At 48.4% G+C, this 18,795-nt stretch overlaps 1 protein-coding gene across 1 annotated transcript in view; it reads right to left on the bottom strand.

Moving 5' to 3' along the window:
- The window catches only part of ATP10A (ATPase phospholipid transporting 10A (putative)), a 173,981-nt gene that overhangs the window by 23,232 nt on the left and 131,954 nt on the right, over positions 1–18,795 (bottom strand). Inside the window, 7 exon segments of the mRNA XM_060003655.1 lie at positions 1,500–1,626; positions 1,707–1,810; positions 7,411–7,975; positions 10,428–10,622; positions 11,997–12,214; positions 15,277–15,529; positions 17,942–18,072. Coding sequence (XP_059859638.1) covers positions 1,500–1,626; positions 1,707–1,810; positions 7,411–7,975; positions 10,428–10,622; positions 11,997–12,214; positions 15,277–15,529; positions 17,942–18,072 — 1,593 coding nt within the window.

Genomic DNA, 18,795 nt, shown 5'->3' with positions numbered 1-18,795 from the left:
CCCGCTCTTCACTAGATGGGGATTTTCTGCAGAAAGGCCTTCTATCTCCCATCCTTGTACTCTGGCCACTCATCCAGGGCTCCTTGTCAAGTGTCCACCAAGAAAGAAAGCAAGGAAGACCTTGTAGATAAATTCCCATCCAGAGGAAGTCTGCCTCTTTTCAGGGAAAACCTAACACCTTGAAAACATACCCTCTTTATTTCAGGAGCTTATTGGTCAAAGTAATGGACTCCTAATTGACTGCCCCTCACCTATATAATGTGCATGTTTGAATCAAACACAGGGTATTAATGAACTTAGAAATATAGTTATGGAAAGCATGTCTGTCTCAGCGTGAACTATGGCTGAGAATAAAGAGGCAATCTGAGGAACAGTCCTTTTAAAATGATCTGGAAGCCTAGTATCTCCTTTCAGCTCTCCAAGGTAGCTTGTTTGTAATATAATTTATGTGACTTTGAATAAATGTCACCTTCCTTACAACCTGATCCTTGGGAGAACCTGGCATTTTGAGTATCATAACCAGGGTAGTTAGTGGGGTTCAAGGTAGTGCTACCTTACTTCACTGCACTCAGATGTCAGGTAGCTTTCAATGGAGGGGAAAAATCTCACCAACTGGAAAGTTTCAGATGACATTTGGAGAAACCAGCAAGAACGCTGGGGAGAATCAGCAGAATGTTGTCTTTTGAATTTAGGTTCTTGGCCAGAACATTATGGAAAAGAAAATTTCAAGAACACGGTGGGAATGACAATCCTTGCCCTGTGGCTCTCTGATGTTACTTAATGTAAGAACCTAAATGAAAAGGTTTTAAAAAGGGGTATTTGGTATGGGATATTAAAAATATAAAAGCTGACTTCACATTTCTCAAATACAAATCATCCACGGTGCCCATGGATGAAGCAGTGGTGACCACTGAGGTGGGGGTTCTCCCACTCTCCAGCTTGGCTTCATCATTTGAACCATAAACATTCCAGGTTGTAGGGGATGGTACATGTTTAAGAACTGGCTTGCAGGAAGAAGGCTGATTACTGTGTTTGCCATTTCTGTGGTCCCAATCAGCAGAGAGTCTGTGCAGAAGATGCCAGCCAGGCCACACAGGTATGGAAGCAGTAACACTAGCTTCATCACCTTCACCGTGCAGCTACGTGGGGCTGGACCTAGTGCCTGCACCTTGCTCAGTGCTTTGCTGCATCCCCTCTGCTCACCCTCACAGAACTATTACCTCCACTTGGCAGATAAGGAAACTGAGATACAAGTGCCCAGGCTCACATGGCCAGTAAGTGGCAGAGCCAGGACTGGACAACTGAGCCAGGGCTCCTAGACTCTGAAAGAAAGAAAGAAAGGAGTGCCTGCAAAGACAGGCAGAGGAGGGACAGCTCAGGGACTCATAGCTGTGTTCTCAAACAGTTAAGGTCTTATCCTGTGGAAAAGGGAATGGTTTGCAGGATGCTGCAAACTCCACCCGGCCCCGTGGCACCCGCCCGCTGGAGAGCGTAATTACCCAACAGATGCAGATTCCTCTCCAGGCGAATGGCAGACTGAAACAGGAGCTCCTCGCGGTTGTCCAGGGCGGATTCCGCTTCCAAGTGGCTCTGCAGCCAACAGGCATACTCTTCCTTACTCAGAACCTGGGTGAGAGCCGCTGATGAGCACCCAGGCCGAGCCCCGTGGCCGGCCCCGCTCCTTCCGCGAAGCCACGCCTACTCACCCTCTTGGCGATGCACAAGGTGCGCAGGCCCTCCACAGCGTACAGGTTGAGGTAGTTCTGAGTCTTGCTCCAGATCTTCTTTTGATGCCTTCCTCTGGCGTCATCTAAGTTGGAGTAAGAGCAGAAACAAGGATGAGTGAGAACAACAGAGCCCAGTGAAATGGCCTGGACTCCCAGGACACCTGGCCCGTTGAAATGAGTTTGCATATATGCAGTTTCTGCAGCTGAGAGCTCAGCGCCATCAGAGGTTCTAGCTGGGTACTCTTCTCACCCAGGGAGAGAAAACAGCCACATTTTCAGGTCTCTAAAGTAATCATACTCAGAGAGCCAGAAAGTAGGATGATGGCTGCCAGGGGCTGGGGGGAGGGGAGAAAGGATTTGTACAGAGCTTCAGTTTTGCAAGATGAAAATTTCTGGAGATCTGCTGCAGACCAATGTGAATATACTCAACACTACTGAACTGTACACTTAAAACTGGTTAAGATGGTAAATTTATACTGTGGGTTTTTTTTAACCACACACACACACACACACACACACACACACACACACACAAAACAACTAAGAAATTAGCTATCAGCTAGTAAGATTTTTCCAAACATCCACCCTTTTCTGTTTTCTGTAGACACAGATGTGGAACAGACTTGCTGTTTATTACCAGACTGCAGAAGTGCTGACTCTGAGCCTCACCACTGTGGAATCCATGGCAAAGTGACACACACCTTCGTAACTCCACCATGTTCTTGGGTCAATAATTGTTAGTGAGAAGGCAGAAGGCACTTTCGTTTTCGTGTGATAAAAGTATGTTAGGAGTGAATGTGTTTCAGAGCCAGTGAGGACGATGTGGCCCTCCCCATTCTGCCTCACTGTAGCTGGCTGCAGTTGGAATGCTAGCAGGAATTTTGTTGCAATTCATTAAGCAGGAATGTCATAGGCGCCCTGTCACATCACTGTGATTTACTCCAACAGCCTCCAGAAAGGGCGCCCAGAAAACATCTGCATCAGTAGATTTAGCCCACCTCTTGCTTCATTACTTGTCAGTAGTATACATGTTCAATATAAAACTTAAAGCAAAAGTTAGATGTTATTTTAAAAAGAACCTCATAACATTTTTGACTATTTCTAATATCCCTTGTTGAAATGAGAATCTCACATAAACAAAACCTCATTAAGAGTGATCTGGCATCTTTTCGTCCAGGAGGTGGGTGTAAATGGAGGCACATAAACTTCCCGTTTAGGAAAAGTCATACTTAAAAGTGCAGTTTCTATCCTCCTACACCAGTCATGTTGCCAGACAGAATATAAGATGCCCAAATATCTGGAGAAAACTATAATCCAAAAAGATACATGCACCCCAATGTTCACTGTAGCACTATTCACAATAGCCAAGACATGGAAGCAACCTAAGTGTCCATCAACAGAGGAATGGATGAAGAAGCTGTGATACATATGTACACAATGGAATACTATTCAGCCATAAAAAAAGAAATAATGCCATTTGCAGCAACATGGACGGACCTAGAGATTATCGTACTAAGTGAAATAAGTTGGACAGAGAAAGACAAATACCATATGATATCACATATATGGAAACTAAAATATGGCACAAATGAACTTATCTATGAAACAGAAACAGACTCACAGAGAGAGAACAGATTTGTGGTTGCCAAGGGGGTGAGGGGTAGAGGAGGTATGGATTGGGTGTTTTGGGACTAGCAGATGCAAAGATATATAGAATGGATAAATAACAAGGTCCTACTGTATAGCACAGGGAACTATAACAAGCACTTTGCTGTGCATCAGAAATTAACACAACATTGTAAATCAACTTATACATCAATAAAATAAATTTTTTTAAAAAGAATAAAGGTGAGAAATGATTTACACCTTCCAAAAAATAAGAATATAAGATGCCCAAATAGCACATAGGACATACTTTTACTAAAAACATTATTTGTCGTTTATCTGAGATTAAATTTTAACTAGACAGTCAATATATTTTCTTTGCTAAATCTGGCAACCCTACTTTCCAGTGGTGAGGCCCCTGGTCTGGGGAAGGCTGTCTACTAACCAGGTCAGCTCCTTGACACACGAAACACTCTTAATCTTCTAGATCTGTGCTCTTCATGGAGAAGACAGTGCCCCCAACAGACCGAAGACTGGTCCCTTGGAGGCAAAAAATCTTATTACGCATAAAGCACAGATACATGTACAGTACATAAACAAATATACAGCATATCTGTGGCATTAAAATGTCATGGAAGGGCCATTAGAAAAAAAATATCTAAAAAGACTCCTTAAGGGGGCAATAATGAAAAAAAGAGAGAGAGAGTTGGGAAACACTGCCCTAGATTATTGTGCTATAGGAATTTAAATTTCCTGAAAAGATGACACTGAAAGTCATCTTAATTTTGACTACCATTTACTCCTGGTATTGTGATAACATTATTCCAGATTCTGACTGTTCTTTGAGCAAAGACATGTCTAGCTGAGGGACTCTGGAATTAACAGTAATAAAGTACTTGAGTTGTCCAGAGGGGGAGGGGAAGGCTGCATTCCAGAGCAGGAGCGGGATGCAGGGGCTGTGATGCTGCCCTTAACCACACTGGTCCAAACAAAACTAATGAGTGAGAGAAGGCAGGGTGGGCCACTGGGGACGCAGGGTGCCCTGGACAAGGGTGCGGTCACAGACCACACTGACATGTTTCTGTGCAGGACGGAGCCCACCCAGCCCAGCAGGGAGAGAAGCCGTGACCGCCACATCTTGCCCATCCCTCCCCCTCTATCCTTGCCCTTGGAGGAGGATGGAGCCATCACAAGTTTTGTGTCTTAAAGACCACACAGGGACTTCCCTGGTGGCGCAGTGGTTGAGAATCTGCATGCCAGTGCACGGGACACGGGTTCGAGCCCTGGTCTGGGAGGATCCCACATGCCGCGGAGCAACTAAGCCCATGCACCACAACTACTGAACCTGCACTCTGGAGCCCGCAAGCCACAACTACTGAGCCCATGTGGCACAACTACTGAAGGTTGTGGGCCTGGGGCCCGTGCTCCACAATGGGAGAAGCTACCGCAATGAGAGGCCTGCACACCACAACAAAGAGTAGACCCTGCTCACCATAACTAGGAAAAGCCCACATGCAGCAATGAAGACCCAACGAAGGAAGGAAGGAAGGAAGGGAAACCACACAGAATGGCACTGGACTGAACCTCAGGCAAGTGAATCTTAAGGAAAAGAAACCAGAGAGAAGGGAAAGGGACCCAGCTTATGCTTTATGCCTATAACACACCAAGCACTGTGCTAGGAGCTTTGACAGGGGCTTCTTGTGAGGTCAGAAGCCTGATTTCCTTTGTACAGATGGGAAACTGAGGCACAGGAGGAGTGACTTGTCCAGGGTGACCCCAGCCCATAAATGTAGACTTGGGATTTGAAGGTCTGTAAGGTCTGTAAGGTAATGGGTGGGGTAGAGTCCCTGCTTTCTACTTGACCCCACACAAGCTAGTGGCAGGGCAGGCAAGACATAGCCACATCCTAAAAATACAACACATTCCCCATCCACCACCAGCTTAACCTTCTCGTGCCCTTTTTGGTAAAAGTGTTGTGAACTCTTTGAAGAAAGATGTTGGACACTCATGTGCCCTCCTCACTTTATCGCCTGCACACAGGTAGAGCAGCTTGGCCATCTGCAAGCCTGCTCTGCTCCATACCCTGCCCACCCCACCTCCAAAGTGAAAGTTGAATGATTTATGTACAATGTCAGGGTGTCACTGGTGGATAACTTCAGGATTACCCCAGAGCCATCCTCTTTCTTGGTAAACCACGGGGGGCTCTGAACATCCTGAATCTTAAATTGCCTGGTGTCTACATGTAGCTCTGACCGATTCAAACTTATTTGAAGTGCACACTGCTTGGAAATTCCCAGAGGAAGGCAGAGATCTACACAAACTGCTTATTTTTAAGGTGCCCCCTTCAATGTCACGGTTTGGGCAATGTTGTGCTTTGAACCTGTCTGTTCCATGGCTTTGTTCTTTCTCACCTGTAGTTAATTCCTCCCAGGACCAGGTGGAGGGGTCTGGGAAGCTCCCCAGCTTGCATAAGGGCTCCCTTCACCCCTTGACCTTGAAGCTGACTCTGAGTGATAGAAGTTTTATTTGTTTGTGCTTCGTCTAGAAATTTGAGGCTTTCTACTCATTTTTAAAAGTGCACTGCCAAAAAAAAAAAAAAAAAGTGCACTGCCAGCCAAGTACAAGCGTGGCCACTGCTGCAGCCTTCTTGGTTGCTCTCGTGTCCCTTGCAACAGCTCAGCAGGCTCCCTGCCCTCTCTCTGGGGTGGGTGTAAGCCTCTCCTGCCATCCCATCCCACCCTTGCTTGCTAGAGCTGGTCCAGTCTTTTCACCTTATCCATGACCCACTGTATGTAGTAAAGTCTGAAACACAGCGGTCCATTAAACTATCTTTAATACAAGGCTGTGGAATAGGATAAAGGTGATATTTTTGCAGTAGAATAAAATCTTCTCAGATAATTGCCATACCTATCTGTTTTTCTTTTGCATGGATGCAAAATCAAATTTCAGAATGAAGGAGGCCCTTGGAATGCAAAATCAGCCTGTAAATTGGATTCTACATCCACCCTAGAACCAACACACGGGTAGGAAGGCAAACCCTGCCCTGGAGTAGGTCACCCTCAAGAAAGGCCATGCAAACCGCTTTCAAAGACGCATTTGCAATTCGCTCAGCTGCCTTTGGGAGGCGATAGCTCTGTGACAGGAAAATGGATTTGTCTGCAGAGATCCACCAGTGCACTTTCCCTTAACTGGAGCTGGAGTCCTGTTCTGAGGCACTGAGGTCACGGCGAGAGGACCGTGGGAAGCAAAGTGGTAACCCCTAGCTCCGTTCCAGAGCCCCAGAAGGGCATATCCAGCGTAAGGATTTCCCACAGGTGGTACCCAGAGCTGTTTCCAGGATATAGAAGAGAGGGAGGCTGTGGGGGTCAGGCAGTGGTCCCTCTCCCATCTGCCATCTGCCATCTACCCCGCTTCTCCCCCTTGGAGGTCAGATGTGACCTCTTTTGTCCTCTGGGCACAGAGGGAGGGGTGACTAGGTTTACTAGTGGGGACCCAGGCCCTCCCCCTTCCAAGTCCCAGAAGCATTTGTATCTGGAAAGAGGTACAAGTCTTTCTGCTAAACAAAGTTTCACCCTCTACACCAGTGGTATATGAACCCCTCTTTTTCAACCCGAAAGTTACATGGAAGTCAAGTGCAAAAGAGACCACGATGGAGGTTCTTGGCTGTAAGATGGCCAGAGGCCAGCAGCCCCCACTACCTGGGCCCTCGCTGTGGCCTGAGAACACTCCATAAATGGGCTAAAAACCATGGCTTGGGCCTCATAGGTGCCCAAGGTCCAAGCGATCACAGGGCAGAAAGGAACCTTCTGGGACTTCTAATCTAAAAGCTCTTAACCTGCATTGCCCAGATTTAAACCTGATGCTAGGCCTCACCCCCATTAATCCCCAACCCCATTCTTCTGAGGTGGGTTCAGGCACTGAAGCCCTCCATCCACTGGGCCCTCCCCCCAATTCTAGTCCAAACCCTTCAGACAAGGAAAAGCCCACCCAGAGAGGCAAAGCTCCACTGGAGGGAGGGGCTGGTTTCTCAGGACTGCTCCCTGCAGTGGGCAGCTGCTAGTGGAGGGGAGCAGGGTACCTGTGGAGCAGGGCAGCAGGAGGTCCATGACCACCGAGTCGGCCCCCTTGGTGTAGACGTTGATCTCGTCCGTGAGTGGGTGCCGGATCACCACTGACATCCTCTTGCGGATGGAGTCGAAGCCCAGCGTGTGCAGGAGCTCGAAGGTAAGCCTGCCCAGGTGGGGCAGCTCTACCGACACCTGGTCGTGCAGTCGGTCCACGAGCGCGCAGCTGTAGGCGCGGGCGGCGTAGACGAGAGCTGCCTCGTCGGGGCTCTCGGCCTCGTAGCGCAGCTCCCGCTCGGGCTCAGGCTCCTGTGCTGAGCACTCAGGTGCCCAGCCGTCTGCCCCGCTGCTGTAGCCATTGCTGGCAAGGCCTGGGGCCGGCGGGCGCAGCCTCTCCTCCAGCCGGAACAACGTGCCGTTGTTGGCCAGCGTGGACAAGAGGCTGGACTTGTGCACCGACTTGTTGGTGGCCATGCTCCCAATGCTGCTGCAGCCCGAGGCCAGGCGGCTGGGCGTGAACCTCCGGAGGAAATCTTCTATCGTCTTCACCGGGGACTTCAGCTCGAAGCGCACCCTCACCTGCCAGGGAAGTAGTCGGAAGACAGGTTAGGTGTCTCCCAAGAGCCCTCACCCTGACTCCCTTAGGGCCGCCCTCCACTTCCCCAGGGGGGCCTGAATACGGATTTCCCATTTCCCACTGAAAATTGCAACCAGAGTCAGCATTTCTTCCTTGAGACTATCCCTTGGCCTCTTCCTCTTCACCTCAACACAGGTTCTGCCATATTCACTCTTTCAGGATGTGACTGTAGGGTAGCAATGACCAAGGCCCGGGATGGACTCAGGGCATTGGGTGGCCTGTGGTTCCCAAGGCTTTGGGACTGTCCCCTCACTGCAGTGGCCCATGGCTTTACAGAAACTTCCCAGGAGTGGGCCTGCCACTGCCTGGCATGAACCCTGGATTTTTTTTTTTTCAATTAAAAAAAAACATTTAACAAAAGACCAATTTATACATTCTTTTGAATTATGTCCATAAAAAACTTAAATTTACACAAAATTTCCCAAACCCAAAAGAATCTTTCGAAACAAATGAAATACATAGGCAAATTCAGGCTCCAAATCCTTAAACAAATGTTTAAAAAATCACAATAAATTGTGTATTTTCTAAAGAGGACTGAAAACAACAAAACAACATGTATAAAATTGTTAAAGTTTCAAAAAGCTCAATATGGAGCAACAAAGCAACACATTATTTAAATGAGTGCTGTATGCTAATGATGATACAATATACCTATTTTAATTTTCTGCTAGATAATGGATTTAGAGCAAATGTTGAAACAATCAAACCACTGAATTACAGTTACCCCTTAATCTTTGCAATTTTGTCCATGGGTCTGAAGTTGTGAATTGTAGTAAGAGCCTCCAGAAACGTCAGGCATTTGGTAAAACAAGGCACATGGGACCAATTTTGATGAAGGTGCTTTTTCTTTGGTCTTCTACTGACTTTAAATATTGCTACATATCCAAGTGGGAGATTCGGACAGCCATGCCAGAGCTCCTGCTAGCTCCAAATGCCCTTGAAGGTGGCACCCACCCACAGGTGGGCACAGAAATGCATCCAGAGACATGTTCATGTGCAGTCTGAGGATTCTGCTCCCTACCTGGAACTCACTCCATGTGTGACCATGGGCACACACCTCAGTCATGTCGGGGTCTCTCTCGCTTATTCAGTAATTGCAACAATGCCTAGGGTCAGTCAGGTAGGGTCTAACCTAGAAACCAGACCCCTCTTCAGGGAAGTATTCCAGAGGGACTGAACAGGGTGGTGGAAGAACCCAGAGGCCAGACGAGGGATGCCAAGGCTGCTGAGAGCTGAACTGCAAAAGGAAGCAGCCTCCACCCAGGGCTGATGGCACAAGCCTGTGCTCTCTGAGTGTCAGAGCCCGTCCACCTGGGATCCGCCAGGCCCACTGGGGCCTCCAAAAGCCAGTGGGGTATGAGCAAAGAGTACAGGGGGGTCACATTGCTGCCAGATATGTTGCTGCCGCAGAGAGGGCAGGGGCCCCTTGTTCACCCTCCATCACAACAATGGCTTCACCAGCAGAACCTGCTGGAAGGCCCAGGAGGAGGGGAAGGAGTCTGGGAGAGTGGGGGTGACAGGGTACAGACCTATAGTGTGCATCAGCCCTAGAACACCTTCATTTGTATCCACTTAAAGTTGCCTAGCTGCATGACGCACAGCCATGCTTAGGTGCACCCCACCCCCTGCAATACCACCTGGTCCACCCGGAGGAGCGCTTGAGTTATAGAGGTTCCTTTCACATATAAAACCTTACTCTCTTTGGAGAGAACCTTGATGTTAACCCAAACAAAACCCAACTTGGTGTTGCTATGTTTCTACCACCCAAAGTAACTTCCCACTGATTCTCAACCACTTCCTGAACGCCAATGTTAAAGGCCTTTATTAACATCAAATACATTTACTATGTGCCAAACTCTACTCTGAGACCTTTCGCTGAATCCCACCACCGCCCCCACATCCCAGACAAGGTGCCAAAGACACAGGAGGGGACCAGCTTATAGTGTCGTCAGGATGCAAGTCCAGGCGGCTCCTACCAGAGTCTGGGCCCCAGCCCATCCTGTCCCCTCTCATGTAAGAATCTAGGACCCTGAGGCTCTGGTCAGCATGGAGGGCAGCCACCCTCTTGCCACTGCCCACCTTGGGCCACGCCTGTATGCTCTGTGCCCCTCTCATCCTGGGCTCAGTAGCTGTCTCTGGCTGGCTGCCCTCTCCCTCTTCGCCACAGTCCTAGCACCTGCCCACTGCAGTCTGAGGATGTCACCACAGAGCTACTGAGCTGGCCTGCCCCGTCTGAAGCCCCCAGCACACCCCCTGAAACCTGAGAGTGGTGCTGAGTGACCGGGCTCCTGCAAGACAGGGAAGCATGCTCCCTCTCAGGAAGACTGACACCAGTGGGGCCACACCTAGGGGCAGGGGCTCTGCGGGCTCACAGTACGATGCTCCAGAACTTGCCTTTTGTCGTGGCTGATCCGGGGATGTCACCACCACTGTGTTGCAGATGGTGAGTGCAATGAAGAAGTCGAAAATGTCAGACAGCTCAGGCGAGAGGTGGGCCAATGGGTGCTCCTGGTGCCTTGCAAAGGCCAGGCACCTGTCACACTCGCTCACCTTCTCCAGCAGCTTCGGGTCGGGCGTTATGTCCTTCTCCTGGGAAGAACACAAGGGCCGAAGGGTCAGTCTGACCCAGTGACCTGCCAAGTGTCCTTTTTAGTGCTTGACTATGTAAGGCACCTTGATTTTACTAGAAGCTGTAAACAGACCTTCACCTCATATGTACACACGTCATTTTATAATTACAAATTATGTATAATCTTGATTGTATAAGAATATACAGCTAACATATGAAATGCATATATTCTTATACATAAGAAGGTACACATGTTCTTTTTATAAAATAATACCTCCAAGAATATATATTATTATAAAATTAACATATCTTACTCAGAAAGATTTGGAAAAATAAGAGAATAATAGGGAAAATGTAACAGATCTCTATCACACCACCTTACAGTAATATATACTTTTTAAAAAACATGCTTCTCTGCCTTTCCTTCGTCTTTTTTCTATACATGTACATTTTTAATCAAAATATTTTATACATAAATTGGCAGTTTCCATTTCCCCAAAAACATTATATTGCCTCAACTTTACCAGGCCTTTAAGAGCCATTTGAAAACATAATTTTTAACAGCATAAAAACAGACACACCATAATTTATTTGACCATTCCTTTATCACTGGGTACATTTTTTCGCTGTTTTATTGATGTAAATAACACACTGATAAGCTTCTATGCACAGAAATCTTTCACTGAATCACTAACTTCCTAGGTCAGAAGTTGGAACATTTCAAATACTCTTAACCCGTATTGATTGTGAAATTGATGTCAGGAAAACCTTCTCCAACACAGCCTCCCTGCTGCTCGGGTGACAGCTCCCCGCCCACGTGCCCCATGTAAACCCAACAACAATCAGTGACCACAAGTCTAGATGACCTCTATTCAAATGGCACCTTCTATATGGGTTTCGAAGGACATAAAAGAATGAGGCCACCATACATGAACAAAACGGATTCTCCCTCTCTGGTCTTCAAAAATTTTAGAAGTGAAAGGATCTTTTAGAGGTTGTCACTCACGTACTTCTGGAAATTTCCCTGCCGGATGAGAATGGTCCATAAATGTTTGGGCGGTTGACAAGGCAAAGGATGGATTTGGGTTCATCTAATTAAATTTCTTTTTTTTAATCTGACTTTGCTTTTGCACAGTTGTCATCTTGCCCTGATGTTTTACACATTTCATAGGGCAGGACAGACTTCCTCCCCGTCACCCACTTGGCTGGGTCATCGGCAGTCCCCGCCTGGTAAGGGGACCTAATCAGTGTTTTGGAAAAGATACAGCAGTGTGGGAAGAAGGCACTGGACAGAAAAACATCCCCTAACTGAACAGAGGTAACTCCCCAGTGAAGAACAGACACTTTTGGTGACTGGGGGAGGTGACAGCGGGAAGGAGGGCTGCAGGACTCACCATGGGGCTGCTGAAGGCTGTGTGCTTGGACAGCATGCTGGCCCTCTTGGCCTCGGCACGGCTGCTGGTGCGCCGGTGTGACCTGGTGCTCTGGCTCCGATGCACGACTCGGATGCTTTGGTGGCTCCCGGTGCTGCTGCGCTGGGGCAGTGAGCCCCCTCTGGGCACCACCTCCTCCTCCTCCGAGTCTGCTTCCTGGTACCTGGCCAGACGCCGGGCTGTGGGGGAGGGGAACTAAGTGACATCGTGGGGAGGCTGTGTGTGATACTGAAGGGTCTAGGTTCCACAAGGCATCCAGCAGGGCACCCTGGGCCCTCACCACCCTCGTTCTCTGATGGCGAGGCCATGTTTGACAGGGGTTTCCACTGAGGGATGGGGGATGTTCTCATTTACATGCACCTTCAGTGGACCCGATGGGGCTTATGTTCTCAACCCCACGTCACAGATGAGAAGACTGAGCCTCATCTGTTAAGGTCATGGGATGCAGGGGCAGGGGGTTGAGATGGTACCCAGGCCCACGGGATGCCAAAGCTCAGGTCCCGCCCGTGATGGCAAAGGGGCCACCCCATCCCACAAAAAGTCAGATGTGGGTGGAGATGGGTCCACATACAGCCCCTCTGTTCAGGGGGAGCCCCCATGTGAATGGGGTGGGTGGGCAGGTGGCTGGGAGGCCCACAGAGTAGCTGGGTTCCAGGCTTTGACCTTCATGCCAGGGTCACAGGGCCACCAGCTTACTGGGGCTGTCAGGACAGATCACGCATTGAGTATCTGCCTTGCAGTCAAGCAGAAATAACGGTTCTCAGGCTGTGTTGACGGTGCTCTCCTGAGAGGGCTCCTTGCTCAACGTCAGGTGGGGATGAAGCACTTAGCAGCAGGGAGGCTCACATCCTCCTGGGGTTGTACAGCGTGGAAGAATGCTGCCAGTGTTCAGACCCAGCAAGCAGAGCTCCACTGAAGAAGACGGTGATTGTGATGCTGTGCCTGGCTCTTAGGGGGCACCGTGGAGCGACAGTCCCTGAGGCCTCCAGGGCTCTCAGTGAATCACAGAAGTGCACCCACGCTGCTGTTCTTGCTAACAAGGGCTCTCAACACGTGTTCCTGGCTTTGCCCAGTTAGTTCAGCTTCTTCCAGCATATGTGAGCAACAGGAGACTATTCATAGGGACCACTCGCTCCAAACAAGCAACTCTTAAGAACTTCCAGGGCAGGCCCGGTGCTGGGTGGCAACACAAGGCATCCTAACAGGAGGTGGCCCGTGTGAGGGGCTAAGAGAAGGGCCCCCCGTCTGGGCATGCCATGGTGTGGTCTGTCCTGTGGGCCAGGCCTTGAACTCAGCATCTTCTTTGGGAAGACTTTTCTTTAGAGATACGGAAAGGGAAGTCACCTGTCCATGGCCACCAGGCCGGGTAACTGCCAACCCCAGGACTCCACCTCAGGGAGCTCCTAATTCCAGGAGAAAACTCCTGCACCTGCCCCCTTTTCCCCCTGGCAGTGAGGTGGTGAGTGGATGGCAAGGAAGGGCAAAGCCTGGACTGGGCCTGTCTAGCTCCTAGGCTTGGACATTATGAGCACGGTGTCAGCCTCCCAAGGGCACATCTGCCCGCCCACCCTCCCACAGCAGTGATGAGATGTTAGCCTGAAAGCGGCCATCCCTCAGGCCGCTGCTGGTGCGTCTGTGCTCTGTGACCAGACAGCAGCGGCCTCAGCGATGCCCTCGGGCTCTTTGGGGAAGACGGAGACAAGGAGCAGGTGATGCTTGGCCCTGGCCCTGCACCGTCACCAGGACACGAAATAGAGAGGGACACGCCCATGGTCTGTGCAGCCGGTTCAGGTACACGTGAGCTGGGCTCAGTACTCAGAGTCAAACCCACCTGAATTCGTTTTACTAACAGATCTGAGAGGTCGGACCATGCGAGCAGCTGCGAAGGGTGCCCGCCCAGGGGCCCGTCAGTCACTGATCACAGCTCTTCTTTAAAACATGCTGCAGAGACACCTGGCTGTTTCCACCTTCCCCAGCAATGCTTTCCTGTGTCTTCTGGGGGCGATGGACCCCTTTGGTTTTATGGTAAGCATCTGACAACTGTGAAAATCCTTCTGTAATCTTACTTGGGATTCTGCCCCCAGAGCCTCAGTTCCAGTTCAAAGGCCGACTTCAGACCTGGTCCTCTGACTCATTTATAAGCAGGATGAGGTCTGCTTTCAGGCCCCCAAGCTCTTCTGCACAAGCCCGGGGAGTCAGGGAAGGGAGGAGCCAGAGAGGGAGGCAGGTGGGCAGATGGGACACTGTTCCTGACCGGTTTTTTTGAGTGGCAAATAAAACATTAAACAAATTGGACACATTCCTATGCCTTCTGTTAATATGATTCATTTTATCATGGAGGATATAGTGGATATCATGATAATTCTTGGTTTTATAAAACTCACAAAAATCTCGTGCTTCCAGCAGATCTTTCCCACCAAATGCCCCTAAAGAACAGCTTCCTATTGATGCCCCCATGTTGTCCCCCTGTTCTGTACTTGCTTCTGTTTCTGTGGCAAGGTTTCTTTGATGTTCTCAGATGCTGTTCCACGAAAGAAGGGGAGTCCTGTTTGCAGAGCAGGTGCCCTCTCTCTCAGAGGTACGATGGCCCCAGACACTTCTGTGGTACAGGAACCCCCTCCTGTTTTGGGTGGGCAGCTGGCTCCAGGCACCTCTCGACTTAGGAGGCAGATGGCTCCCCTATGTGCTCAGAGGGGACAGAGGGAGGCAGCCAAGGATGAGAAAAGGAGAGGTGGGAGGAGGGACTACCTAAATTCCAAAGTGAGGTGACACTTCCCTCTGGGAGGTCATATTCCAGAGGAAAGAAAGCAGCATGAACTGCCCAGTGCCCTGCTGAGAATTTGCAGCTGATAACAAGGAGACTGATGCGTGACAAAGGAAACATCTCTTTGCCTCTTGGTGTGACAGAGACCGGGTGCCTCTGAGGTGAGTTCCTCAAGGTTGCCCTCTTTGGTTCTGCTTGTCTGGCAGAAAATGAGTGTTTAAGCAGATGCCCACCACAGCAGATAGTGCAGGAAGCAGGGCGCCATCAGCAATAAGGAGGGGCCTTTTCTATAGATGCTGGTCCAGAGTTGCTCTGCCAGCCTTTCTGTTTTATTCTTCCTCAAAAATCATCAACCCCTGAAGCTGTGTGTGTGTGTGTATGTGTACACGCACGCACACACAGGCACATGGGCATGCAACTCTGATACAGCAGCTCTCTGGTCCTGCCCAGATTGGGAGCCCCCATCCCCAGACTCACCATTTGCATCATGAGAATATTCTATGCCAGACACAGTGCATCTTCGGAAAACCATCTTATTCTCAGTTAAAGTGCCAGTTTTATCGGAGAAGATATACTGTATCTGCCCTAGGTCTTCCGTGATGTTCAGGGCTCGGCACTGCAGCTGTGAGTCTGTCTCCTCATCATACAACTCTATATCCTGGTTAATGAAGTACACTTGGCATACTTTAACAATTTCAATGGAAACGTACAAGGAAATTGGGATCAAAACCTAGGAGACACAAGGCACATAGAATGAATGACCGTGAAGACCCGAGAACTGCGGATTTAGTCCAATCTAAATGACAAATAACTACAACCCCAAGTAAGTAGGGACTATACTGTACCTTTCAGAGCTTAAACAAGTTGGCTTAGAGTCAGTATTGTTAGAGTATTAGGATATTGGCAAAGAGTTTAAACTAGGACAGCCTACGGTGCCACTGCAGAGCGGAAATCCACTATCGTGTCTGGAAGTATGGAAACCATGGCTTGTATAGAAGCAAGCGTTTTCATATTACTAAGTTGTGCTTGAGAGAAGCTAGGAGAGGAAAAAGAGAAAAGAGAAACACAAAACACATGGCACAGTCAGAGTCCTCATAAGCAAAGTCACCTCACACCCAGGCTGTCCCGGGGCTCCCAGTGACAGGAGCTGCCTGTCCCGCAGACACAACCCCACAGCTCAGAAGAGATAGTCTTTTCAGTGGCTGGTTCTGTGCTGAAGGACAATCTCTGTGATTTTGTACAATACAGAGCAGAGGGGAGAGGCTTTGAGAAGAACAGTCACGGTTATGCTTTGACAATTCAAGAATAACCTTCATGAAATCAATGCTTAATTTTTTCTTTATCTCTGGAGTAACAGTATTGAACTGATACTTATGGGCTCAGAATATCACATCCAGACTAACTGGGTTCTCTGGGTAACTTAAGTATATGTTAATGCAACACCTACTACAGGACGAACTCAAGTACATGTGATATAAGACAGCAGAATGCCCCTTCCAGGCAAAGGCTAAGCCAATATCTTCTGTTCACTGTGTCCCTAAGGAGGGTGACAGAGATGCTCACTGCCCCTCTCCACTCTCACAGGCTTTTGGGGGCATAAATTCTCAGTTAGTGATGGGGAATTGTTCAGGAAGCATGGGAACTAATAATAATAATAATAACCAATGCTGCAAAATGCAATGTGATATCCTAAGTTGACTCCAGGAACAGAAAAAGCACATCAGTGGAAAGATTAGTAGAATCCGAATGACTTCTGGAGTTTTGTTTGAGACAAAGTACCAAAGTTGGTTTCTCAGGTTTTTTTTTTTCTTTTTTGCGGTACACGGGCCTCTCACTGTTGTGGCCTCTCCCGCTGCGGAGCACAGGCTCCGGACGCACAGGCTCAGCGGCCATGGCTCACGGGCCCAGCCGCTCCGCGGCATGTGGGATCTTCCCGGACCGGGGCACGGATCCGTGTCCCCTGCATTAGCAGGCGGACTCTCAACCACTGCGCCACCAGGGAAGCCCGGTTTCTCAGTTTTGACAATGTACCAGAGAAATGTAATACGCTCACATTAAGACACACTGGGTGAGGGACACATGGGAACTCTCTGTACTATTTTTTGAAACTTGTCTGTAAACCTTAAAATTATTCTGAAATAAAAATGTAGGTTTAAGACAGGAATAAAGACGCAAACTTAATAGAGAATGGACTTGAGGATACGGGGAGGGGGAAGGGTAAGCTGGCACAAAGTGAGAGAGTGGCATGGACATATATACACTACCAAACGTAAAATAGATAGCTAGTGGGAAGCAGCCGCATAGCACAGGGAGATCAGCTCGGTGCTTTGTGACCACCTAGATGAGCAGGATAGGGAGAGTGGGAGGGAGGGAGACGCAAGAGGGAAGAGATATGGGGATATATGTATATGTGTAACTGATTCACTTTGTTAATAAAGCAGAAACTAACACACCATTGTAAAGCAATTATACTCCAATGAAGATGTTAAGAAAAAAATGTAGGTTTTTTTAAGAAGTAATTGAGTGGAGGGGGGGTGGGATGAATTGGGAGACTGGGATTGACATATACATACTACCGATACTATATATAAAATACATAACTAATGAGAACCTACTGTATAGCACAGGGAACTCTAGTCAATGCTCTGTAGTGACCTAAATGGGAAAGAAATGCAAAAAAGAGTGGATATATGTATACGTAGAGCCAATTCACTTTGGTGTACAGTAGAAACTGGGAAGGAAATCCAAAAAAGAGTGGATATATGTATATGTATAGCTGATTCACTTTGCTGTACAGTAGAAACTAACACAACATTGTAAAGCAACTACACTCCAATAAAAATTAATTTAAAAAAAAAAGAAGTAATTGAGTGGAAAAACAAAACAGAACCAATGATGGAAAAACCGACCCCTCAGAGCCTAAAAATCTTAAGAATAGAAAAGGAGAATTTTAACTTGAAAAGCACCCAAGAAAAGATCCTTTAGATAAGTCGGGTGGGAAAACAAAAGGTAACACATTTGTCAGATGAACCTGTGCTCCTCCCAGGTGCAGAATTTGTGGGAAGTTCTTAGCAGACTATGATGACTCAAAGTTCTCATCAGAAAAGTAAAGCAATTGTCATATGGAACTTAGTACTGTTACCTGCAGAACTATTATCATTGTCAAAAACGAATAAACTGCAGCTGTGACTGGGGATAAAGAGGTGCCGTCAGACTCAGGGACATCAAATAATGATTTCTTCTCTTGATAGCGCTGCACCCATAGTCCATGTCCTGTAGCAAAGTTCAAAGAGGAACGTCATTCACCTGACACAAGTACATCGGGTTTTATGAGCCCACCTGGCCACCTAAGAAAGCAAAAGCCCACGGTATTGTTGGCACTACAATCAGAGCACTGGAAGGAAGGCCCCGGGACTTGGACTCTGCCTCAACCCCAGCCTTTCCCATCGTTGGTACTGAATAGCACCACTGGTCATAACACAGGAATTGGACGTGTGCTGGTAGCTGCCAACGAGAAATCCCAGAAAGGAATTTCCCAATGCCTCACTAAACACCAGTCTCGATAGGCTCTGAATACTGCTTGTAATTGTCCCTGCTTAGAGATTCAAAATTCACATCTCACAGACTCTGAAAAGCCAACAGCAACACACGTTATTTCAACTGAGCCCCACACCTAAATGATGACAGAGCCCTTTTCATGCCCCGTATACCAGTGCCTTTTACCACTGAGTTCCAAGACCATGTCACACCTGTCTGGTGTGTGATGGCAGCTGAGCGGGACACGGTGAAGGTCGTTTACCTGGAGGTCCACGCGCTTCCCTGCCAGGCACTCCCAAAGCAGCATGCCGGTTTGGAGGCCACCAGAAGCTGGGGGCGCCAGGCTGCACACAGCCTAACTGCTAGCCCCTTCTTGGGACCCAAATAATGTTTTCCCTCTTCTCACAGAGTCCCTAATAGTAGCATTTGTGCTTCTACTGCTCTGATTCCTGTTATCAC

This window comes from Delphinus delphis, chromosome 2, assembly GCF_949987515.2.
Source record: "Delphinus delphis chromosome 2, mDelDel1.2, whole genome shotgun sequence".
In the NCBI taxonomy this organism is placed as follows: Eukaryota; Metazoa; Chordata; class Mammalia; order Artiodactyla; family Delphinidae; genus Delphinus; species Delphinus delphis.
The sequence above is the reverse complement of the archived record's forward strand: the minus strand, read 5'-3'. Positions and strand labels throughout refer to the sequence as shown.